General features: G+C 42.4%; 1 protein-coding gene across 7 annotated transcripts in view; it reads left to right on the plus strand.

Annotated features, from left to right (window-relative positions):
• EHBP1 (EH domain binding protein 1) overlaps positions 1 to 26,671 on the plus strand; it is a 473,001-nt gene that overhangs the window by 90,876 nt on the left and 355,454 nt on the right. For all 7 annotated transcript variants that reach the window (XM_069768694.1, XM_069768687.1, XM_069768690.1 and 4 more), the window contains exon 3: positions 6,725 to 6,782. In XM_069768694.1, coding sequence (XP_069624795.1) covers positions 6,725 to 6,782 — 58 coding nt within the window. The remainder of the gene's footprint in view (positions 1 to 6,724; positions 6,783 to 26,671) is intronic.

Raw genomic sequence — 26,671 nt, forward strand, 5'->3', positions numbered from 1 at the left:
CGATAAGAGCATGGGGAAGACCCCTGTAAGCATCTGACTCCCTGATCGATGCTGACAACAGGTGTCACTCTTTTACTCCACTTTAAGGAGTGACAAGAAAACATTCAAAAACGCGAAATTGGAGTTTACAGGAAAAAAAAATGTTAAACCTTCTTTTTTGTGTAATGACTTGTAATATAAGGCAAATTTAAAAAAGATAAAAATAATTCAAGTAAACCAAAATTTAATTTTTTATTAAAACGTTGGAAATTACAGTGTAATTTATGAAGAAAGCAAGAACTGCCAAAAAATATGATGGAAAAGGGACTCCGATATAACCTGTATTAGTGACAAAGGAGGGCCTCATATACATTCACTTCAAATTGTCATGTAGTGGTACCCCTAGGCGCATAAAGGCTGTGCACTAAGTGGAAAGCCTGCCAAAAATGACAAGCAATATCATCCATACACTATTCAATGCACCAACTGTAGTACCTTATTCAAATATTGTGAACAAAGATTATTTGTGGTCCTTCTACACTTATAAAGGCTTTACACCAGGAAAAAATAAGGAGGGTCATCCACTCATTCACACACCCCTGAAAGGCAACAACTGGTGGGTTGCATTCAAATATTTTGAAAGTGTAGTTGATGTATTCCAGTCTTCTACACTCATAAAGGCTTTGCACAGAATGCAAAGCCAGGAAAAAAGTATAAGGAGAGTAATTCAGTAATCCTCTTCAGGTATCTGTTTTTTCTCCTTCCACAGGAGACTGGTGGGATTCCACCTGCTTCCTGGAGCCCGATTCCCAGGTGCCTGGGATGTAAGTAACCTGGCTTCGTGTAGTGCCAGAGCCCCTGACTGTAGAAATGGATGACAGCCACCTGTGGTGTCACCTGCATCATTGCCTGCTCCAGCATAGGAGGTGGAGTACCTCAAGAACAGTCCAATCTCTCGGGGGTGGTAGCCCTGTCTTGAGCTGCCTCGAGGAGCCTCTTCCAGGTCTGTTCCTGTCTCAAGAAGGCTTCATCCTGCTCCTTTCCTTCTCAGAACACATCAACCACATACCAGCGATGTTGCCCCTCCACTTTCAGGAATGTGAACTTGGTTCCAGTCCTCAGCTCTTGCAACTTTCGAGGCAAGTGTTCCATTTCTACTGCCCGCTGGTTGAACAAGGTGTAATGACGGGTCCCAAACTATTCGATGGACCCCCATCTCCGCTACCGATCATATGTAACAACATCTCTCCAGGATGCCAGATGTCGGTACCTTACAGCTAGCAGGCCCTCTAGCATGTCTCCAGCCCTGGTCCTCCTCTTTTCTGACCAGTCTAAGAAATGCAGTCAGCTCACTAGTTGGATCATGGCGATCTTGTCTGCAGTTCACAAGAACCCCAGCAGTGACGGCTGCGACCTGGTTTCGGGCCTTGGTGGTTCCGGGAAATTGACCTGTTCCGGACCACAGACTCCTGCCACCTGCTGTCACGCCATCTTGATCTGGCTCCAATATTCCTCCCATCTCTCCTTTGGGAGTTTCACGGGATTCTGTCATCTTTGTTGGCCACTAAGCACTAATATTATATGAATGAATAATTGAATTTAGAAAAATGTTTCAACACTTTTTTGGAGTGTTATATAGCACAGAAATGTACCACAGAGCACATAATTATGGATGAGTAATTGAATACGGTAAAAAATTTAAACTCTTTGGGAGTGTTATATAACACCAAAATGTACGACAAAGCGCACAATACTCTATAGATTATTACAATATAGTCAATTTTTTCAGCCCCCCCCCCCCCCCCCCCCAAAAAAAAAAAAAAGGGGTAAATTTTTGCAGCTCTGGCAAAAATTAAGAGACCGGTGCAACAAAACCCTGTTGTGGGCAGCCCAATCTCCAGACCTGAACCTCACTGCAATGTAATCAAGAGGATGATGGATAGTCACAAGCCATTATTTAAAGAAGAGCTGCTTAAATTTTTGCGCCAGAAGCAGTGTGAAAGACTGGTGGAAAGCATGCCAAGACGCATGAAAGCTGTCAATATAAATCATGGTTATTCCACAAAATATTGATTTCTGAACTCTTCCTGAGTTAAAACATTAGTATTGTTGTTTCTAAGTGATTATGAACTTGTTTTCTTTGCATTATTTGAGATTTGAAAGCACTGAGGTTTTTTTTTTTTTCCATTTTGACCATTTCTACTTTTCAGAAAAAGAATGCAAAATGTATTGCTTTGAAATTAGGAGACATGTTGTCAGAAGTTTATAGAATAAAAGAACATTTTACTCAAAAATATAGATATAAAAAGAAAAATCAGACAAACTGAAAATTTTGCAGTGGTCTCTTAATTTTTGCCAGAGCTGTATATTTTGCAACGGACTGCAAAGCTTTAAGCCCTGCCTAGAGATTGTATTGAGCCACTCTACCAGCTCCTGCAACTGTCCCTTCCTAGGCTAAATGCAGAATGTATCTGATACGCACAGCAAAGCACAAGATTAGCCCTTAGAAGGACTGTTAGTATGATGCTTCAGCACCAGTAGCAACACTAGAGGACTCTGATTCATTAAACTGTGCACACACAGGTTTGGACAAGCGCTCTCTCCCTCCAATAAGAACTGTCCCTGAACTGTGCAATGGCGTCCGTGAGTCGAGCGCGGCGGCGCCTGTCCTTTTATAACCTCTGATGAAGTAGTGGCACTACCAAGATGGCAACGGCATTACAGTGACTCGCAGGCAATCCCTGCATGCTTATTGGCTGTGTAACATGCGACACACATGCTGGATGGGGATTTGAGTTTCAAATTCGAGCACCTGTTAGTGATCTCCAAGTGCCGAGCACATCATAGCACCATGATACTCGAGTGATATCAGAGTATGACCACTCGCTCATCCCTAGTCACAAAGTGTGTCTACCCTGAGCAACTTGCTTTCCTCTGCCTGTTGTCAAGATTTATTTGTCTATAGTTACAGACAAGCAGGATGAGCTTCCGCACTTTTGTGGGGGTGGGGAGGCGGGTTTCTCCACAGAGTGAGCACGTACGTAACCTAGCTTAATTACCAAACTGCATTCTGTTCATCATTATATTTAATGGGCACTGCTTAATGTCTTGGGTAAACTATGCCTGACCCTCAACACCCCTGCCGTTTTTACATTTGCAATTGTATTTTTTCATTTTCATATGAAATGAAATGAGAGATACATTTGTATTTTTTCATGAACTCGTGTGAACTTTTTTTGTTCAGAACAGTCACTTTTTTTTCACACATAAAAACTTTTGTCCACTAAATAATTTGATCAAATTGCCCTTTTTTCATTTTTTTTTTAATGGTTTCACACTCGTCTTGCATTGGTGGCCTAAAACCTCATATTGTTCATGCTTGCATGGTTGAAGCAAAGCTGAATTTTGGGATCCTCCAAAACACAGCAAGAAAAGCATCAAAAAAAAACAGAATACCAGCTTTTTGTCTGCCAAGAGATCAAGAATTGGCTGCAGAAAAAAAGCAATTTGTGAACATAGCCTTAAACAATCATTGTAACCCCAATGCTTTACTTTTTAGTTATCATATATATAAAAAATCACATAGAATGCAGGAAGTGATGGAAAGGAAGTCCGGAGCGCATACAACTGGCAGCTAGTCCTGCACAATGGTTTCCAGTTTCTAGGCCAGCTGGGACAGGCATACAAACAATAAGGGATCAGAAAGTGGAAGAATAGCTCAGGTATTATGTAGGATTATGTCTTCATATTGCATTTCCTTTCATATAGAAACCCAGCAAAGAGCGTGCTGTGCACAGACAGCGGTCTGAACCTGGCCTTCCAGTAGCATAGCCATAATAGGCATCATTAATGCTAATTATCACTGGCCAGATTACACTTTTATGTCCTACCTCTGAATATTATATAAATGTGTTTTAATGTCGCTTTGATCATGAACCGTATCATAATTTTATGGCTGATTGCTCTGAAGATGGATACTACTTTTTAGCATTTTCAGACAAATGTTACTTTCGTACAGAGACCCCATTTACATTTTTAACACACAGCGGTATTATCAACAAGACTCTGCATCACAGATTCCTCGTTGCATTAAGAGGGTCCCAGTAGCTAAAGGGACCCCACCCCTAGTTTTGGGGCTACTAAATCTCCACTGTATGTATATACAGGCTTGGATTGGCTTCACGGACGTGCCGATGATGAAACCACCTTTATCAGCTCTAGGTATTAAGTGAATTACCGTACTCAGAATGATCTGAGACCCTGCACAAGTGCGGTAAAGCAAGACGTGCCGGCTTTGGCTTTTTCGGCTTTGGCTTTTTTATGCCGTGCACGTGCTGCCGGCCTGGAGAGCTGCTTTTACTTCCGAATGTCCAAATGGCCATAGACATGTTTAGGCGCTAAATCTTAGCTGCTTGATGACATACATGCTGGTGGTTTTTTGGCATTGATAAAGGATTCCTTTCACCATAAATCACGCAATAAATTCATATCCTGGGAGTAATTTCTTGCATTCCCCATGGAATAAAAATACCAGAGCATCATTTCATTAGATGGGTTTTTTTATTTATGTAAATGGTGAAAATTGTAAAGTGCTTGTAAGAAGAGGGAACTGTGCAATGTACCTCTTATTAAAAATATTCCTCATTCTTATGCATGGGGGGATTTTTCAGTTTACTGTTCATTGCCTAGCTTACCGGACACCTTTGCAATTTAACAGAGTTGGTCAGTCTTCTAAGGTTATGTTCACACGTTGCATTTTTGCTGCCTTTTTTTTTTTTTGCGCAATTTTTAATCTGCGTTTTACATTACCAGAAAAGGTAATGATTTGAAAAACCGCTGTGTTTTTGAAAACTGCAGCATGGCACTTCTTTCAGCGTTTGTGCTGAGTTTTTGCAGCATTTTTTCACCCATATAAAGCAATGGGTAAGTGCAAAAACGCAGCAAAAAAGGCAAGTATCCGGTTTTGCAGCGTTTTTGGTGCAGAAACCTAAGAAAGTTGTATTGTGTTTTTTTTTTTGGGGGGGGAGGGGGCACTAAACTTATGAGCTTGCGCAACAGACAACAAAAATGCAGCAAAACCTGCTTTTTGTAAGGTGCTTCTAAACTGCCAAGAGAGCAGGTTTTGCCTGCAGAGAAAAACCAAAGTGGGAACGTAGCCTAAGGTTGTAAGTCTCCTCTTGCTTTATGCAGGTTGCCTCTTCAGAGAAAAAGAGGAACTCTATAGCACCACCTGTTGGAAGTAGCGATCCTACAAGTCACAATCAACCCTTTAACGAGCCTTGCAATATGACTTAGGATAAAAGCCAAATCAGTATCTCAATTCGCAGACACGGTGTTTCGGGCTGTTGGCCCTCGTCAGTGCGAAGCATGAGAACTGATTTGGCTAGATGAGAGGCTCTGGACTGGGGTCTAAGGGGTAAGGTTTCTCCTTGTGGAGAGTGACATATGGTGGTGTGTCACTCTCCTCTCACTTTGAAACTGTCCAGATTACTGAATGTGACCAGCTTCAATGTCCCTGCACTCAGTTCGGCCCAGCAACTCATCCATGCCGCTGGTCTGAACTGTGAATCATAAGGAGTCCACTGACCCTGGCAAACAGGAAGCCGGCAGGCAGGAGAGTGGTTTGTTCCTGGAGAAAGATGATGATAAAATCCCTTTTAGGCTATGTTCACACATTGCGTTTTTGCTGCTTTTTAATGCAAGTTTTAATTAAGCTGCGTTTTACATTTCTAGCAAAAGCTATGAGATTTCAGAAACCTCGTGCACACACACTTTTAATTTCCTGACTGAATTGGAAAACGACTGCGTTTTTTGAAAACTGCAGTATGTCAATTCTTTCAGAGTTTTTGCAGCTGTTTTTGCTCCCATAGAAAGCAATGAGTAAGTGCAGAAACACAGCAAAAGCACACGTTAAAAACGCAGGTATCAGGTGATGCTGTATTTTTAGTGAAAAAAAAAAGCATGCACAGCAGGATGTGAAACCAATTTTTTTGTGTTTTTTCCCAAATTTAAGCCATAATGTCTTGGTCTCCTCACCTGAGAATGGCAGTCAGGATTAGTATAGTTTAATTAAATTAGTGATATTTGTTAAGTGAACACTGGTGTGAAATTGAACAATGCCTGACCAACTCAAGGGCCGACTAAAGTATGAAAGTAAACAGTGTCCTACAAACTCCATGCTCTGCCAATGTCTTAGGTAAACTAGTCCCAACCAATTCAACTCCCCTCCTCTGTAGCATTTGTAATTGTGTATTTTTTCATGAATTCACTATATGGATGTGTCTTACTGAATCTATGGCTCCGATTCAACAATACACATGTTGTTCGGCTTGTTGGAGCTAGAAGTGAATGATTAAGAAACGTTCCTCTTAACAAATCAGGCTTTTTGTAAAAGGGGCACATGTGCCTTTGTACACCACACCAAAAGTCTTACTCTAGTCAGAGACTGGAGTAAGATTTGTGCCATAAGGAACACAATAACTCGCTATGAATTAGACGAGCAGGTGTCGTCATGTCCTGTCCTGCCCCAGCCTAACCCATTTTGGCAGAGCTGACCAAAACATGCAAAATGTTTGCACAACTCTGTTTTGTACTAAAATGTTCTAAGTGTTTTATGCCACATTTCTGGTTGAAACACTTTGATGAATTGGGGCCTATGTGCTTGTGTGAATTAAGACAGCTATTATTGATTTTTTATTTTCAAGAATTTAAATGAATAACAAGAATGTTTTCTGTGTTAATATAGGCAGCCAGACAAATTGGTTGTGGTGTGGACCAGAAGAAGTCGAAGGAAATCTTCCAAGGTGAGAAGACATTTTGGTGATAAAATCAATGTGTTGTCCTTAATAATTGTGGGTTAAAGGGTATTACCATAAAATCAGTCATAGATCAGTGGCTTAAATTCTAAAATAAAGTTGTCAAATGCAGTCAATTTCCAAAAGGGCTCACTGCTCCCGATATTGACCTTATTAAGTCTGTATGTCGGAGGCTTTTGCCTAGTTAGTTGCCCATGGATAAGACCAGCAGTTCTTTAATGAAAGGACGCACATCCTCAGTAGATTTATGCTTTTCTTACTTTTCAGTGAAATGGCGCATGCGTGATTACACTGTCGTCAGGATTGCCAACCGTCCAGAAATTCCAGGACAGTCTGTAAAAATAGGGAACTTTTTTGCCCTGTCCATAATTTTTTTTAAAGGAAATCTGTCACCATGGTTTGCCCAGCATTCTAGAATGCCGTCTATATATTCCCAATGCGCTCTCCATAAAACAAAAAAGAGTTTTTTTATTATACTTGCTTATGGAGTGGTCCAGTCCGATGGGCGTCACTGTTCTTGATCCGGCGTCTCCTCTCTTCTTGCACCTCTTTCTGCCTTGCCGAGGGCAGAGCAAAGTACTGTAATGCTCATGCACGGGGAAAGGACAAAGAGCACCGGCGTACACATGTGCAGTACAGTACTTTGCTCTGCCCTCGGCAGGGTAGAGAAGTGCGCCTGCGCAGGAGCGCTATGTAAAGGACACTGTGTGGGTGACATAGGACATGTCATTGACACAAAGCAAGAAGAGAGCCGCAATAGGTTGATAGCACACAGAGCAAAAAACAATCTTGTCTGAACATGCCCTTAGGGATGGACACTTAAAGGGCATGTTACTACCATACAGGAAGTGCAAGTAAGGGTAGCTGGACTCCCTGGGATGGTCTGATGCTTTGCCAGCCATTGGTGTTGATGAGACTCCTTCCAGTGTGTAAATGAAAAAATTCTGACCACCCGGGGGACATTCAGGAGTCCCATACACATTAAATGGTTTGCCATTCCCTCAAAAATCAGTGGGTTAGGACAATTTTTTCTTCTAATAGGTATTAATCTTAAAGGCTGCCATAGCGTTCAGTATGCATGACGATGCACATAGATATGTTTCTCCCCATAACCATAACCTATGAAGTGCCTTCAACTTTTTTTATGGTGACAAAACTGCTAAAGCTTTTCTTTCATACGCAGAACCAGATACAGCTAGGTTACCAAAACATATTAAACCCCTTCATGACCATGCTCGTAAGGTAACTTGCTGTTGAAATTGCCACAAAAGGAGGCTCTACAAATTTACAAATTACTAACTTTAGGGGAGCGAATAGTTATGCACACTGAAATTTTTAGTTATTTTATCCAAATTGTTCTTTACTTCACAAAAAAAAGAAAATAAAATGTTCGCATTAGTAGACCTGTTCTTTACATGAACTAATGCAAACCCTCAAAAAAACAGTGAAATTCCAGATTGTGAGGTAGCAAAACATGAAAAATAACAAAGGGGTGAATATATTTGGATCAAATCAGCTGTCATGTGCCGGAAAAAATGCGGGGTTAGGTCGTGAAGGGGTTAAGATAGAGATATAATAAAAATGTGCTGAAAGTGCAGACTCTCAACCTTAATTTGAGGGTATTCACATCCTAATTGGAGTAAGGATTTAGGAATTACAGCTCTTTAATAACAGTAGCTGTCTCTATTTAAAGGGACCAAAAGTAACTGGATCATTATCTCAAAATCTCTTTAATGGGCTGCATGAGCTAGTCCCTCATTAATCCATCAATTGAGCAAATAAAAGGTCTGTAGTTGATTCCAGGTGTCGCATTTGCATTTGGAAGCTGTTGCTGTGAACCCACAATATGCGGTCTAAGGAGCTCTCAGTAGAAGAGAAGCAGACCATCGTTAGGCTGAAAAAAAAGGAGTAATTCATCAGAGAGAGAGTATGAATTTTAGGAGTGGCTAAATCAACAGTTTAGTACATTCTGCAAAAAGAAAATTAAGCTGGTGACCTTGGGCACTCAAAAAGGTCTGGACATCCCCAAAAGGTATCAGTGGTGGATGATCGCAGAATCCTTTCCATGGAGAAGAAAAACCCCTTCTCAGCATCCACCCATGTGAAGAACACTCTCCAGGAAATAGGTGTTTCAGTATCTTAAGTCTACTAAAAAGAGAATACTTCATGTGAGCAAATAAAGAGGGTTCACCACAAGGTACAAACCATCGATCAGCCTTAAAGGAGTCTGGTTTTCTTTAAATAATAATAATAATAATAATTTTTGTTTATATAGCGCCAACATATTCCGCAGCGCTTTACAAATTATAGAGGGGACTTGTACAGACAATAGACATTACAGCATAACAGAAATCACAGTTCAAAACAGATACCAGGAGGAGTGAGGGCCCTGCTCGCAAGCTTACAAACTATGGGGAAAAGGGGAGACACGAGAGGTGGATGGTAACAATTGCTCAACATGATACATTTTGGTTTCCTCATCTCTTCGTGCTATGGGGCAGGACTGTTGGTAGGGTCTTCGGCTCAGCCACAGCCCCTCCGCTGCCTCTGTTGTACTCCTTATCTTCGCAATTTAAAGGGACTCTGTCACCTGAATTTGGCGGGACTGGTTTTGGGTCATATGGGCGGAGGTTTTGGGTGTTTGATTCACCCTTTCCTTACCCGCTGACTGCATGCTGGCTGCAATATTGGATTGAAGTTCATTCTCTGTCCTCCATAGTACACGCCTGCGCAAAGCAATCTTGCCTTGTGCAGGCATGTACTATGGAGGACAGAGAATGACCTTCAATCCAATATTGCAGCCAGCATGCAGCCAGCAGGTAAGGAAAGGGTGAATCAAACACCCGTAAACTCCGCCCATATGACCCAAAACCAGTCCCGCCAAATTCAGATGACAGGTTCCCTTTAAATTTTGGGTTGTCGCCATCCTAACTATGAACAGTGCTCTCGCAGAATCATGACGTCCATGGCTTCCAGATTTCAGCAAAGGATTCTCTATCTACGAAGTGTAAAAAATTAACATTTTATTTATGGTAAAGTTAATTTGTCCGATTACTTTTGAGCCCCTGAAATGAGGACGGTTTGTAGAAAAATGCTTGCAATTCCTAAATGTTTCACAGGATATTTTTGTTCAACCCCATTAATTAAACCTGAAAGTCTACACTTAAATTGCATCTCATTTGTTTCATTTGGAATCCAGAATAGTGGCATTCAGAGCCCAAATCACAAAGATTCGGTCACTGTCCTAATATTTCTGTACCTAACCGAATATTATGGTACCCCACAGCCAGTGTAATCCCCGCTATAATTCCTATATTGAGTTCCACTCAGTTATTCCTTATCATTCATGTACAATTAGCTAGTTCTACCTTTCCTGCCTTGTCGCACTTCCCATGAACAATTATGTACATTAAGTCATTTTCATTTAATAAGTTGCCGGCGGCCATTTACTGTAATGAGAAGAGCAGACGTAGCAATGAAATATTAAACATCACAATTTATTAGCCCAGGGTGACATTTAGCATGGGTGGTACGCTGTCAGATATGTTGCTTGCATGAGCTGGATTTTTTTCCTACTCATCTCCTTGCAACTCTCAGCAGGTGGTTACAGAATTAAATAGCTTAAAGCTGCGCGATTACTGCCTCGTGCCATGGAAATGGCAAGTGGATATTATATGTGGTTATTCCAGGTTAATTACGTTTAATAAAAATGTATTTTTAGTTTCTATAGCGTACCTAAACAAGATTGTGGCATCGCTATGATTTTTCTTAAAGGGAATCGGCCACTAGGTTTTTGCCACCTAATCTGAGAGCAACATAGTGTAGAGACAGAGACCTTGATTCCAAAAATGTGTCACTTACTGGTCTACTTACTGTAGTTTTGATTAAAAATGAAACCCACTTCAGATTCAGTAGAAGACTAGTAAAAGACTAGTAAACCTGCTGCCATGTAGTCCTCCATATTCATGAGCTCTGTATAAGCCCACCCTACCACCACTTTCTGCCAATCCGTGTGGTGGGCAGAGTTATACAAAGCTCAGCATTCAGAGAACTGCTAGATCTGCAGCAGATACATCTGTGATTTTATCAGAACTGCACCAAACAGCCCAGTGAGTGACTCATTGCTGGAATCAGGGTCTCTTCCCCTACACTATGCTGCTCTTACATGATGTTGCAGAAACCTGCTGACAGATTCCCTTTAAGAAATTTGGAGAGTTGGACAAAATATGAAGACTTATCGAGGCCAGTTTTAAAGCGTGTTTTTCTTTGAATGCCAGGCCCTCAGTTTTGCTAAAACATGGCAGAGTTTTTCTTTTTCCATTGCTCTTGATTGTTTGCAGTTTTGCTTCTTTAGTTTACAATATGTCTCCTTTAATGGACTAGAAATGTTCTTAATACTGAGCAAGCCTTGAAGAGATGAGTGCTTACACCTAAACAGAAGTCTCTCATATGTAAGGTAGAGAGAACTAAGACTTGGGGAAATGTTTCCTAGGTTTTGAGATCCAAATCTGGATTTCTTTGCACGTTAAAACATCAAACTGACATTAAGCATAAACATATATAGTGTGCACACTTGTGCTCAAAAGTTTACATACCCCAGCAAAATTTTTGCTTTCTTGACCTTTTTTCAGAGAATATGAATGATAACACCAAAACTTTTCTCCACTCATGGTTAGTGGTTGGATGAAGCCATTTATTGTCAAACTATTGTGTTTTCTTCTTCTAAATCATAATGACAACCCAAAATATCCAAATGACCCTGATCAAACGTTCACATACCCCATTTCTTAATACCTTGGATTGCCCCCTCTAATATCAATGACAGCATGAAGTCTTTGTGGTAGTTGTGGTTGAGAATCTTTATTTTCTCAGATGGTAAAGCTGCCCACTCGTCTTGGCAAAAAGCCTCCATTTCCTTTAAATTCCTGGGCTGTCTAGCATGAACTGCGCACTTGAGATTTCCCCAGAGTGGCTCAATGATATTGAGGTCAGGAGACTGAGATGGCCACTCCAGAACCTTCACTTTGTTCTGCTGAAGCCAATAACCGGTCGAATTGGCCTTGCGTTTTGGATCGTTTTTTCCAATGAAGCTAACATTAATTGATTCAGAAATACACTCTATACATTGTTAATGTGGTAAATGACTATTCTAGCTGCAAACGTCTGGTTTGTAATGCAGTATCTTCATAGGTGTATAGAGGCACATTTCCAACAACCATCACCCCAGTGTTCTTATGGTACTTTGTGTTTGCTAACTGTGTAAGAAGGCTAATGGATGGTTAGAATACCCTTGAAAACCCTTGTGAAAGTATGTTAGCACAGCTGAAAACAGTTTGGCTGATTAGAAAACCTATAAACCTGACCTTCCTTTGAGCTAGTTGAGAATCTGGAGCATTACATTTGTTGGCTCCATTAAACTCTCAAAATGGCCAGAAGAAAAGAACTTTCATGTGAAACTCGACAGTCTATTCTTGTTCTTAGAAATGAAGGCTATTCCATGCGAGAAATTGCCAAGAAACTGAAGATTTCCTACAACGGTGTGTACTACTCCCTTCAGTGGAGAGCACAAACAGGCTCTAACCAGAGTAGAAAGAGAAGTGGGAGGCCCCGCTGCACAACTGAGCAACAAGACAAGTACATTAGAGTCTGTAGTTTAAGAAATTGCCGCCTCACGGGTCCTCAACTGGCAGCTTCATTAAATAGTACACGCAAAAAGCCAGTGTCAACGTCTACAGTGAAGAGGCGAGTCCGGGATGCTGGCCTTCAGGGCAGAGTGGCAAAGAAAAAGCCATATCTGAGACTGGCTAATAAAAGGAAAAGATTAATATGGGCAAAAGAACACAGACATTGGACAGAGGAAGGTTGGAAAAAAGTGTTATGGACAGACGAATCCACGTTTGAAGTGTTTGGATCACACAGAAGAACATTTGTGAAATGCCGAACCACTGAAAAGATGCTGGAATAGTGCCTGACGCCATCTGTCAAGCATGGTGGAGGTAATGTAATGGTCTGGGGTTGCTTTGGTGCTGGTAAAGTGGGAGATTTGTACAAGGTAAAAGGGATTTTGAATAAGGACGGCTATCACTCCATTTTGCAACGCCATGCCATACCCTGTGGACAGCGCTTGATTGGAACCAATTTCATCCTACAACAGGACAATGACCCAAAGCCACCTCCAAATTATGCAAGAACTATTTAGGGAAGAAGCAGGCAGCTGGTATTCTATCTGTAATGGAGTGGCCAGCACAGTCACCAGATCTCAACCCCATTGAGCTGTTGTGGGAGCAGCTTGACCGTATGGTGCAAACAGTGCCCATCAAGCCAAACCAACTTGTGGGAGAGGCTTCTGGAAGCATGGGGGGAAATGTCTCCAGATTACCTCAGCAAATTAACTGCTAGAATGCCAAAGGTCTGCAATGCTGGAATTGCTGCAAAGGGAGCATTCTTTGACGAAAGCAAAGTTTGAAGGAGAAAATTATTATTTCAAATAAAAAAATCTTTTGTTCGAACCTTGTCAATGTCTGGACTAGATTTTGAATTCATTTGTCACCTCATTTGATTAACCCCTTAATCCCATATGACGTACTATCCCGTCCAGGTGACCTGGGACTTAATTCCCAGTGACGGGATAGTACGTCATATGCGATCGGCCGTGCTCACGAAGGGAGCGCGGCCGATCGCAGCCGGGTGTCAGCTGCCTATCGCAGCTGACATCCGGCACTATGTGCCAGGAGCGGTCACGGACCGCTCCCGGCACATTAACCCCCGGCACACCGCGATCAAAGATGATCGCGGTGTGCCGGCGGTGCAGGGAAGCATCGCGCAGGGAGGGGGCTCCCTGCGGGCTTCCCTGAGACTATCGGTACACGGTGATGTACTCACCGTGTACCGAGCGTCTTCTCCCTGCAGTCCCCGGATCCAAAATGGCCGCCGGGCTGCATCCGGGTCCTGCAGGGAGCACTTCCGGGTCAGGATCAGGCTGCAGCTGCAGCTCTAATCCTGCCCGGCTGTATGTCAGATCACCGATCTAACAGAGTGCTGTGCACACTGTCAGATCGGTGATCTGTGATGTCCCCCCCTGGGACAAAGTGAAAAAGTAAAAAAAAAAATTTCCACACTTGTAAAAAAAAAAAAAAAAATCCTAAATAAAGCAGAAAAAAAAAATATTATTCCCATAAATACATTTCTTTACCTAAAAAAACAAAACAAAAAAACAATAAAAGTACACATATTTAGTATCGCCGCGTCCGTAACGACCCGACCTATAAATCTGGCTCACTAGTTAACCCCTTCAGTGAACACCGTAAGAAAAAAAAAAAAAAAAACGAGCCAAAAAACAACGCTTTATTATCATAACGCTGAACAAAAAGTGGAATAACACGCGATCAAAAAGACGGATATAAATAACCATGGTACCTCTGAAAGTGTCATCTTGTCCCGCAAAAAACGAGCCGCCATATAGCATCATAACCGAAAAAATAAAAAAGTTATAGTCCTCAGAATAAAGAGATGCCAAAATAATTATTTTTTCTATAAAATAGCTTTTATCGTATAAAAGCGCCAAAACATAAAAAAAATGATATAAATGAGGTATCGCTGTAATCGTACTGACCCGAAGAATAAAACTGCTTCATCAATTTTACCAAACGCGGAACAGTATAAACGCCTCCCCCAAAAGAAATTCATGAATAGCTGGTTTTTGGTCATTCTGCCTCACAAAAAATCGGAATAAAAAGCGATCAAAAACTGTCACGTGTCCGAAAATGTAACCGATAAAAACGTCAACTCATCCCGCAAAAAACAAGACCTCACATGATTCTGTGGACCAAAATATGGAAAAATTATAGGTCTCAAAATGTGGAGACGCAAAAACTTTTTTGCTATAAAAAGCGTCTTTTAGTGTGTGACGGCTGCCAATCATAAAAATCCGATATAAAAAACGCTATAAAAGTAAATCAAACCCCCCTTCATCACCCCCTTAGTTAGGCTAGGTTCACATTGCGTTAATGGGTTAACGCTAACGGACAGCGTTGCACGGCGAAAATGTCACAATTAACGCCGTGCAATGGGTCCGTTAGCACAACCATTGACAGCAATGTGATTTTCGGGTGTAGCGCATCGCTAGCGCGTGCCATTTTCGGCTCGCACTAGCAAGGTGCCATTCTTTTGTGGCGCGCCTCAGACGCTGCTTGCAGCGTCCGCGGCGCGCCCGAGGTCCGATCCCCGATCTTCCAGAGCGGGGACGTTAACGCGACCACTAAACACGACACCTAAAAAGACATTGCGTTAGCGCAATCCGCTAGTGCTAAACGGATTTCCCTAACGCAATGTGAACCTAGCCTTAGGGAAAAATAATAAAATTAAAAAAAATGTATTTATTTCCATTTTCCCATTAGGGTTAGGGTTAGGGTTTGGATTACATTTACGGTTGGGATTAGGGTTGGGATTAGAATTAGGGGTGTGTCAGGGTTAGAGGTGTGGTTAGGGTTACAGTTGGGATTAGGGTTAGGGGTGCGTTTGGATTAGGGTTTCATTTATAATTGGGGGGTTTCCACTGTTTAGGCACATCAGGGGCTCTCCAAACGCGACATGGCGTCCGATCTCAATTCCAGCCAATTCTGCATTGAAAAAGTAAAACAGTGCTCCTTCACTTCCAAGCTCTGCGGTGCGCCCAAACAGGGGTTTACCCCAACATATGGGGTATCATCGTACTCGAGACAAATTGGGCAACAACTTTTTGGGTCCAAGTTCTCTTGTTATCCTTGGGAAAATACAAATTTGGGGGGCTAAAAATCATTTTTGTGGGAAAAAAAAAGGATTTTTTATTTTCACGGCTCTGCGTTGTAAACTGTAGTGAAACACTTGGGGGTTCAAAGTTTTCACAACACATCTAGATAAGTTCCGTGGGAGGTCTAGTTTCCAATATGAGGTCACTTGTGGGTGGTTTCTACTGTTTGGGTACATCAGGGGCTCTGCAAATGCAACGTGACGCCTGCACACCAATCCATCTAAGTCTGCATTCCAAATGGCGCTCCTTCCCTTCCGAGCTCTGCCATGCGCCCAAACAGTGGTTCCCCCCCACATATGGGGTATCAGCGTACTCAGGACAAATTGGACAACAACTTTTGGGGTCCAATTTATTCTTTTACCCTTGTGAAAATACAAAACTGGGGGCTAAAAAATAATTTTTGCGGAAAAAAAAAAAATTATTTTAACGGCTCTGCGTTATAAACTGTAGTGAAACACTTGGGGGTTCAAAGCTCTCAAAACACATCTAGATAAGTTCCTTAGGGGGTCTAGTTTCCAAAATGGTGTCACTTGTGGGGGGTTTTAATGTTTAGGCACATCAGGGGCTCTCCAAACCAACATGGCGTCCCATCATGGCGTCGTCCAGTCAATTTTGCATTGAAAAGTCAAATGGCGCTCCTTCCCTTCCGAGCTCTGCTATGCACCCAAAAAGTGGTTTACCCCCACATATGGGGTATCGTCGCACTCAGGACAAATTGCACAACAACTTTTGTGGTCTAATTTCTTCTCTTACCCTTGGGAAAATAAAAAATTGGGGGCGAAAATATCATTTTTGTGAAAAAATAAGATTTTTTATTTTTACGGCTCTGCATTATAAACTTCTGTGAAGCACTTGTTGGGTCAAAGTGCTCACCACACATCTAGATAAGTTCCTTAAGGGGTCTACTTTCCAAAATGGTGTCACTTGTGGGGATTTCAATGTTTAGGCACATCAGGGGCTCTCCAAACGCAACATGGCATCCCATCTCAATTCCAGTCAATTTTGCATTGAAAAGTAAAATGGCGCTCCTTCCCTTCCGAGCTCTGCCATACGCCCAAACAATGGTTTACACCCATATATGGGGTATCAGCGTACTCAGGACAAATTGGCCAACAATTTTTGAGGTCCAATTTCTTCTTACTCTTGGGAAAATAAAAAATTGGGGGCGAAAAGATCATTTTTGTGAAAAAATATGATTTTTTATTTTTACGGCTCTGCATTATAAACTTCTGTGAAGCAATTGGTGGGCCAAAGTGGTCACCACACATCTAGATAAGTTCCTTAGGGTGTTTACTTTCCAAAATGGTGTCACTTGTGGGGGGTTTCAATGTTTAGGCACATGAGGGGCTCTTCAAACGCAACATGGCGTCCCATCTCAATTCCTGTCAATTTTGCATTGAAAAGTCAAATGGCGCTCCTTTCCTTCCGAGCTCTCTCATGCGCCCAAACAGTGGTTTACCCCCACATATGGGGTATCAGCGTACTCAGTACAGATTGTACAACAATGTTTGGCATCCATTTTATCCTGTTACCCTTGGTAAAATAAAACAAATTGGAGCTGAAATAAATTTTGTGTGAAAAAAAGTTAAATATTCATTTTTATTTAAACATTCCAAAAATTCCTGTGAAACCCCTGAAGGGTTAATAAACTTCTTGAATGTGGTTTTGAGCACCTTGAGGGGTGCAGTTTTTAGAATGGTGTCACACTTGGGTATTTTCTATCATATAGACCCCTCAAAATGACATCAAATGAGATGTGGTCCCTAAAAAAAATGGTGTTGTAAAAATGAGAAATTGCTGGTCAACTTTTAACCCTTATAACTCCCTAACAAAAAAAAATTTTGGTTCCAAAATTGTGCTGATGTAAAGTAGACATGTGGGAAAGGTTACTTATTAAGTATTTTGCGTGACATATCTCTGTGATTTAAGGGCATAAATATTTAAAGTTGGAAAATTGCGAAATTTTCTAAATTTTTGCCAAATTTCCGTTTTTTTCACAAATAAACGCAAGTTATATCGAATAAATGTTACCACTAAAATGAATTACAATATGTCACGAGAAAACAATGTCAGAATCGCCAAGATCCGTTGAAGCGTTCCAGAGTTATAACCTCATAAAGGGACAGTGGTCAGAATTGTAAAAATTGGCCCGGTCATTAACGTGCAAACCACTCTCGGGGCTTAAGGGCTTAATAAAAGTATGAGTTTTCATCGAAAACACAAAATTGTCTGGGTGACCCTAAACTTTTGAACGTTAGCGTACGTACACTACACAAAATGTAGTTGCCATGTTTTTCTATAATTTTCACCAAAAAATTCTGTACGTGTGAACATATAGAAATAGAAAAAAATCCAGTTCACTATGTTAAGATATCCAGCGTGGCAGCAATGAAAACGAAGAAAGGAGTCCATCTTATGGGTGAATCATAAAAAATCCTCGCTAATTAGGAAATATTGAAATTCCATACAAATAGGTGTGGGAGTAGGAAAGCACATGGCGACTCGTTCTTCCTCAAAGCCTGATGGGAAAATGTTCCATAATCCCTATGAACATGTGTGAAGAGTTCCAATAGGGTAACGGTCACTGATATTTAAAATAGATACAAAACCAACAGTCACAAACCTTAAATATGCTCAAGATACATACAAAAAAAATATCTAGGTGATTAAGATCTTAATATAAAACAAATAATAAAAAAACAAAATGACAATGAGAGAACAAATTAGTAATGACACATAACATCATAACATCTTGGTGTAGAATTTTTACCATTACTGTATGAGGACAAAATTTTGTCTGAAATGTTAAAATCGGGTTATCATATAGTGGCTAAAACGGCACCTTCTTTTGGGATTGTCCTTTCACCAAGTCTGACAGGTGTAGTCAATTACAAGGGTTTTTACAGGTGCGGGGCGACCCAATATGAAATGTGCAGTCAATACGCAAACCCATCAAATCAAACAAGACATTAATTGTGATTCTATAAATGTTGTTTATTGTATCTGCTGTGTTTCTTACTTTACATTAGTATGTAACAGCCACAAAAGGAAAATGCGTGTCAATGAACATTTAAATGATAATTCTAATGCCAGGAGTATTAATAATAGAAATATTTCTCTTCAGCCAAACATTTTATTACCTGTCGTCATGGTCAGCTTTCTTCTTTCCGGGCTTTCAGTTTTGAAACAGTGAAGTCACCGACGCACGGCGGTGATATAAGAAGATTATTATTGACACTGGAAGCTTTCTGGATATTTAGTTTGGGAACTAGGTTTCCCAATGGTCTGAGTTTATGCCGAAATGTTATGTGTCATTACTAAGTTGTTCTCTCATTGTGATTTTGTTTTTTCATTCTTTGTTTTACATTAGATCTTCTTCATTTCACCTGGATATGTATTTTTTGTATGTATCTTTTGCGTGTTTAATGTTTGTGATTGTCTGTTTTGCATCTATTTTATATATCAAGTGACCGTTACCCTATTGGAACTGTTGACGCATGTTTAGGCTTTGAGGAAGAATGTGTTGAAAACGCGTCACCATGTGCTGCTTTCCTGCTCCCCCACCTGTTTGTATGGAATTGTAAGATTTTCAAATTAAACTGAATTTTTTCATGATTCAACTAGAAGGTGGACTCTTCTCTTCGTTTTCACATGTTAACATATCCCTAATAAGGTTTGTGATTTAACCTCTTAGCTCAGAGGTCCCCAACTCCAGTCCTCAAGGCCCACCAACATGTCATGTTTTCAGGATTTCCTTAGTCTTGCCCAGGTAATAATTGCATCACCTGTGCAATGCAAAGGAAATCCTGAAAACATGACCTGTTGGTGGGCCTTGAGGACTGGAGTTGGGGACCTCTGTCTTAGCTGATCAAAATTTTTTACTTTTGATTAGACGACCGGAGCAAGATTTTTGTTTTCACTTTCCAACATTCATATCAATAAGAGCTATAACTTTTTCATGCAGTTTGCTATATGAAATATTTTTTAGGTGTTTGTGGAGACACGTGGGTTCAGCGGGCGCCCCGGTCCGCTAGCCGAAACCACATCCAGCAGGGGTTGTACCACCGCATGCCCACTCTCCTTTTATCGTGGGCATAATGCTACTCAGACAACACAGCGTGAGGGTAAAACAGTGTGGCAATGCTTTATAGAACCACAAAACAGTCAGATAACACATAAAACAGTTCCATCAAAATGCCCCAATATGGTATACATTAGAGTTTCCCCCCTTCCGCTGACTCGCCGGGATAATGGCAGCTGTTACTTCAGAGCCTCCAGGGTCGACTACTCCACCTGTGGTACATACACAGAGAGGAGGTAACGACAAGCCTAGGAAGATGACAGTCCATTCAGGTACAAGGTCAGTTGACCGGAGGGCCACAACCTGGCTTCATCTTCCAGGGCCTATTACCGCACCTGTGGCACCCACAGAAGGTAATGACAAGCTTAGGAAGGTGACAGTCCATTCAGGTTCAAGACCAGTTGACCGGAGGGTCACAACCTAGCTTCTCCGAACATCTCCATGGAGCTAGGCGACCAGCAGGTGCCAATTCTGGCTTTCTCCAAACGTATCCATGGTTCAGCGATAATCAATGGAGCAGATCTGTATTCTTCCAACCGGGGCCGAGGTCCCCTAGATTGGCATCCTGTAGAATGACAAATCTGTGTCCCTTGTCATTGAGCCATGATGTCTTGGAGGCAGTCCTGTAGAGTCCCTGGATGTCTTGGCTAAACCTCTGGCTTTCTTTCTGACGCTGTCTCTCAATATAGAGGCATGTAACCTCTTTTTATAATTAACAAATGTCCTTCATTCAGTATTTACAAAAGGGTAAGAATGGAGATGAGATCAAGTAGCATTGCTTGATTAATTAATCTATTTGCATAGTTTTTCCTCTTCTGTTTCCGAAGCAACAAACTATCTGGCCTAGACAATGCATAATTAGCATATCAGTAAACATCACTAGTCATCAAGGATAAGAGCACAATATGTTATATCATATGTCAACTTGCAAGTCAATATTACAGGCTAACACAAGCAAAAGTCTTTTCTTGACCAACCAGAAGGAAGCACATAAATTCTAAAGTCAGCATATAAATAACTATTCTTTCTGGCTTCCTAAAAATAGCCATCTGGTTAATTAAGATACAATACTGTGTCTCCACAGTGCTTTTTTTACGATATGCAAATGGGAGCCTAAAAAAAAAGTCAAAGGGAAATTTTAAAAAAACTGTTGCACAATTTTTATTCCATTTATCAATCTCCATAACTAATATCTGGACTGTGTTTTGTACAGGTTGTTACGACCACTGGAATACTAAATATAATATTATTTACTGGTTTTTGATGTTTATTTAAAGAGGACCTTTTACCAATTTTTTAATGTTGAACTGGACACATGATGAAATAGTAGAATAAAACTTTTTTTTAAAGTCCAAGTTGTTAACTTATTAGATGCCAGATGGTTTTCACTGAGGGCATGTACTTCTTCCCCTGTGTGATGCTTACCAATCATAAGCAGTTCATGCAAAGCGAGGAGCAAGAGCGGCACACACTAATCCGTTTAACAATACAAGTCCTTTATTCCATACTTTGGGACACATACATGGAATGCAGCGTGTGTGGGGAGAGAGAACAACAGCTGTTTCACGTTAGTGCAACGCTTCCATGGGTCGAGGTAGAGATCACATAGCTTGTATGTTAAGGGAATAAATTAATGTAATAGACTGTTATTTTGGTGCCAACTAATTTCTTCAGCACCAATCATAAGTAGACAGCAATGCACAAAGGAAAAAGGAACATGCCTTGACTAGCTTAGAGCAGGCTTCTCAGTGTGTGAGACGTATAATGTCGGACAGCTGCTCTCCTGCTCTATCCTCCTCCATGAATGAATAGGGCAGTGCCGCTGAAGACTCTTTTTTTTTTTTTTCAAAAGTTTTATGGAGTGATGAGATGGGAATGACTCTAAACAAACCAGATGGATGGGCTCATGGCTGAATCTGTGATGAGCACTACTATGTCCTGGTTTTATTTAATATGAGCTGGTTGGACATTTTCAAGTTGAAGATGGACTCAAAACTGACTTCCAACTCCAAGTTTCGACAAGGTGCTTTCTTCAAGCAGTGGTGCAAGAAATAGTCTGAATATTTCAAGAGACCCATGACTTTTAAGCAGGACAATTCTCCTTCCAGTGTTTTGCAGTTAATGTGCATCTTTTTTTCTCAGCACATGTTATGTGACCTCGTTGACTATTTGCAAAACAAAAAAACTTTGATTCTGTGATGTAGCTCCAATCTCTTAGCAATTTCAAGAGTGCTGCATTCCTCTGTAAGACTGTTTTTTACTTCGGTTAAATCTCTCTTTTTTTGGCCCATTTTTTTCTGAGTAAAACAAGATGTCTAATAATTTTGCATAGCTTGATAAAGGGTGTTGTATCCTTAGTCCACAAGCTCCCTCATTACACAAATGCACATCACTTGATCTATTTCAGTCAATAAACATTAAATTTTATGCAGCTTAGGGTTGGAAAATCTGCATAAAACTGATATGGTCCAAAAAAGTCACTTGCTTAATAATTCTGCACACAGTGTCTGTATAGATACTTATCTATGTAACAGAACATTGTGCCTGCAAAGAAGACGAATACCCAGTCAAGTAGATCTTCAAGCAGAGAAAATTCTCTTACTAATGACCGTGCAGCCTGGGGCTCACTGCTAGGGTTTCTACCTTCCAGGTTACGGATTCTGAGTTCAAATCCTGAGTGAGACCTGTTACAGATGTTACAAGAAATTTTCATTAAACACTTGAAAGCTTCTAGTGCACGCTGTTTACAATGGAAAATTAATTCAGATGCTGAGATGGCCTGTCCTGTCCCCCTACAAGGGGAGATGATTAACACAAAAGTTTACTACGATTGACAAGAGTTTGCATAAACCAGCCTGAGCAACAAAACGGGTCAGAATTGCTTGGCCCCTTTGGGGATGTTGTACTTCCAACAGGGAGTAATAGATATTTAGGTTGCAATCTCCTCTCCTGGATCTTCTTCAGCCCATTACTCCTCCTTACACAATATTATTATTTATTTTTATTTGTAGAGCAGCATTGCTTCCATGTTGATGTACATGAGAATGGTTTTCACACAAAATACAAATATTATTATTTATTTATATAGCACCATTGATTCCATGGTGCTGTACATGAGAAGGGGTTACATACAAGTTACAAATATCACATACAGTAAACAAACTAACAATGACGGACTGATACAGAGGGGCGAGGACCCTGCCCTTGCGGGCTTACATTCTACAGGATTATGGGGAAGGAGACAGTAGGTTGAGGGTTGCAGGAGCTCCGGTGTTGGTGAGGCGGTAGCTCCGGTGTTGGTGAGGCGGTAGCTCCGGTGTTGGTGAGGCGGTAGCTCCGGTGTTGGTGAGGCGGTAGCTTCGATAGTGATGAGGCAGCAGCGGTGTCAGTGCAGGCTGTAGGCTTTCCTGAAGAGATGAGTTTTCAGGTTCCGTCTGAAGGATCCGACTGTGGTTGATAGTCGGACGTGTTGGGGCAGAGAGTTCCAGAGGATGGGGGATATTCGGGAGAAGTCTTGGAGGCGATTGGATGAGGAGCGAATAAGTGTGGAGGAGAGAAGGAGGTCTTGGGAGGACCGGAGGTCACGTGAGGGAAGATATCGAGAGATTAGTTCAGAGATATATGGAGGAGACAGGTTGTGGATGGCTTTGTAGGTCAGTATTAGCAATTTGAACTGGATACGCTGAGGGAATGGGAGCCAGTGAAGAGATTTGCAGAGGGGGGAAGCGGAGGAGTAGCGAGGAGAGAGATGGATTAGTCGGGCAGCAGAGTTAAGGATGGACTGGAGAGGTGCAAGGGTGTTAGCAGGGAGGCCACAGAAAAGGATGTTGCAGTAGTCAAGGTGGGAAATGATGAGGGCGTGCACAAGCATTTTAGTAGATTGAGGGTTGAGGAAAGGACGGATCCTGGAGATATTTTTGAGCTGGAGGCGACAGGAGGTGGAAAGAGCTTGGATGTGCGGTTTGAAGGACAGGGCAGAGTCGAAGGTTACTCCGAGGCAGCGGACTTCGGGTACAGGGGAAAGCATGATGTCATTGACTGCGATAGATAGGTCAAGTAAGGAAGATTTGTGGGATGGAGGAAAGATGATGAGTTCAGTTTTGTCCACATTGAGTTTGAGGAAGCGAGAGGAGAAGAAGGAGGATATGGCTGATAGGCACTCTGGGATTCTGGACAGCAGAGCGGTGACATCTGGGCCAGAGAGGTAGATCTGAGTGTCGTCAGCATAGAGGTGGTACTGGAATCCATGGGACTTTATGAGTTGTCCCAAGCCAAGTGTATAGATTGAGAAGAGTAGGGGTCCTAGAACAGAGCTTTGGGGGACTCCAACAGAGAGAGGGTGGGATGAGGAGGTAGTATGGGAGTGGGAGACGCTGAATGTTCGGTTGGAAAGGTACGAGGCGATCCAGGATAGGGCGAGGTCTTTGATGCCAAAGGAGGAGAGCATCTGCAGTAGGAGGCAGTGGTCAACTGTGTCGAAAGCAGAGGACAGGTCTAGAAGGAGGAGTACAGAGTATTGTCCAGTAGCTTTGGCGGTAAGTAGGTCGTTAGTGATTTTGGTCAGGGCAGTCTCAGTCGAGTGATGGGGGTGGAAACCAGATTGTAGATTGTCGTACAACAAGTTAGATGAGAGGTGGGAGGAGAGTTCAGCATGGACGTGCTGCTCCAGGAGTTTGGAAGCAAATGGGAGCAGCGATATTGGGCGATAGCTGGACATAGCAGTTGGATCGAGGGTTGGCTTTTTAAGGATAGGCGTGATTGTGGCATGTTTGAACGCAGAGCGGAAGGTGCCAGAAGTTAGCGATAGGTTGAAGAGGTGGGTTAGGGATGGGATAAGTGTGGTGGTGAGGTTGGGGAGGAGGTGGGATGGGATGGGGTCGAGCGCACAGGTGGTGAGGTGGGATTTGGAGAGGAGACAATTAAGTCCCCCTTCAGTGATGTTGGATAGGGAGGTTATGGGGTTTGGGCATTGGTCTGGTATTCAAAGGGGTTGTGGTGGTTGAACAATAAAGTCTTGCCTTGTCTGGTCGATCTTATTTTTAAAGTGTGTGGCAAAGTCCTCAGCAGAGATGAGGGAGGTTAGAGGGGGCAGTGGGGGGCGGAGGAGGGAGTTAAATGTTTTGAATAACTGTTTGGGGTTGTGGGATAGGGAAGATACGAGGGTTGTGAAGTAGGCCTGTTTAGCAGAGGTGAGTGCAGATTTAAAAGCGAGTGTTGCTTGTTTGAATACAGTGAAGTCGTCTTGCGAGTGTGTTCTCTTCCAACGCTGCTCCGCAACCCTGGACACTTGCCTTAGCTTTTTGGTGGTGTTATTATGCCAAGGTTGTCTATTGATACGTCGCGCTCTGCCATGGACGAGAGGGGCAACCGTGTCAATAGCTGATGCGAGAGTGGCATTGTAGAAAGCAGCAGCACTGTCTGTGTCGTGGAGTGAGGATATGGATGCCAGTGGTAGGATGGAGTCAGAGAGTGTGTGGGTGTCTAGGTGTGCAAGGTTTCTGCGTGGGTGCGCATGTTGCTGGATATGGATGATTGGTGAGGAGGACAGTGATGAGAAGGTGAGCAGATGGTGGTCGGATAGAGGGAGAGGGGAGGTGGTGAAGATAGATAGAGAGCAGAGACGGGTGAATACCAGGTCTAGTGTATGCCCATCCGTGTGGGTGGCTGCGGAGGACCACTGAGTAAGTCCAAAGGATGAGGTAAGGGACAGAAGTTTGGAGGCTGTTGACTGAAGGGTATCAATGGGGATGTTGAAGTCACCCATGATGATGGTGGGAGTGTCAGCAGAGAGAAAGTGAAGAAGCCAGGTGGAGAATTGGTCAATAAAGGCAGTGGCCGGGCCCGGAGGTCGGTATATGACGGCCACTTGGAGGTTGGAGGGAGAGTAGATGCGGACAGAATGGACTTCAAAAGAGGGGAGGATAAGGGAGGGAAGAGGTGGGATTGGGTTAAAGGTGCAGTTTGAAGAAAGGAGAAGACCCACTCCTCCACCATGTTTGTTGCCGGGTCGAGGGGTGTGGGTGAAGTGGAGGCCTCCGTAACACAGCGCAGCAGGGGAGGAGGTGTCAGAGGGTGTTAGCCATGTTTCTGTGAGGCCAAGGAAGGCAAGATTGCGGGAGAGAAAAAGGTCGTGAATCACATGAAGCTTATTGCAGATTGAGCGGGCATTCCAGAGTGCTCCAGAGAGAGGGAGCAGGGGGGGTGGGCGTCAGGGGCACGGGTTTTATGTTGGAAAGATTGCGGAAGTTCATGTTGGATAGGGAGTGATAGGAAGGAGTAGTAATGGGAGGTATGAGATGTGGGGGTCCAGGGATGGGAGATATGTCTCCAGCAGTGAGGAGAAGGAGAGAGAGAGAGCAGGTGGGAGAAAGAGAGTGGGCAACTTGTTTTATGTGTTTGTTGGACAGATTTGAGGTTGAGGAGCAGGTCAGCAGGGGAGGACAGGTGGGGAGGTAAGAGGGAAGGGGAGATGATTATTAGGTTAGGGAGTGCTGGGATTTGTGATAGCGAAGGAGAGAGAGGACTAGTGGAGCAAACAATGTAGGGGCACAGGTAAACATGGCAAAGAAGTAAGATGGGTTAATAAAAAAGCTAGATCCAAGTAATAAGAAGTGCTTACTCGGAAGACACACCCAGAAGAAACAGAACATAGAGTGGGGTCGTGACTCCTGCCGTTGAAATAACTGCGGCGTCTGTATGCTTAGCTGCCGTGATGCTTTGCTGCAGGGATGCGCGTGCCTGACCTCACACGCGTGCACCCCTTAAGATGCTACTAAATTTATAGGACTGACTAAAGGATCAGGTGAGAGGGATTGTGGGTCCTTATTTGGGATAAATTAGCAATTGGCCAACACCCCGGGGGAGGTTACAAGATCAAAGGCACTAGACCTGGCTGCAAACATTTGCTATAACACCTTGAACACAATAATGTCTCCTGTGACCCCAGCATGGATGGACAGCAGTAAGTAATACAATGCAACAAATGCATTTAGCATACAGTCAACAGGC

This window comes from Ranitomeya imitator, chromosome 5 (genome assembly GCF_032444005.1).
Source record: "Ranitomeya imitator isolate aRanImi1 chromosome 5, aRanImi1.pri, whole genome shotgun sequence".
Classification (NCBI taxonomy): domain Eukaryota; kingdom Metazoa; phylum Chordata; class Amphibia; order Anura; family Dendrobatidae; genus Ranitomeya; species Ranitomeya imitator.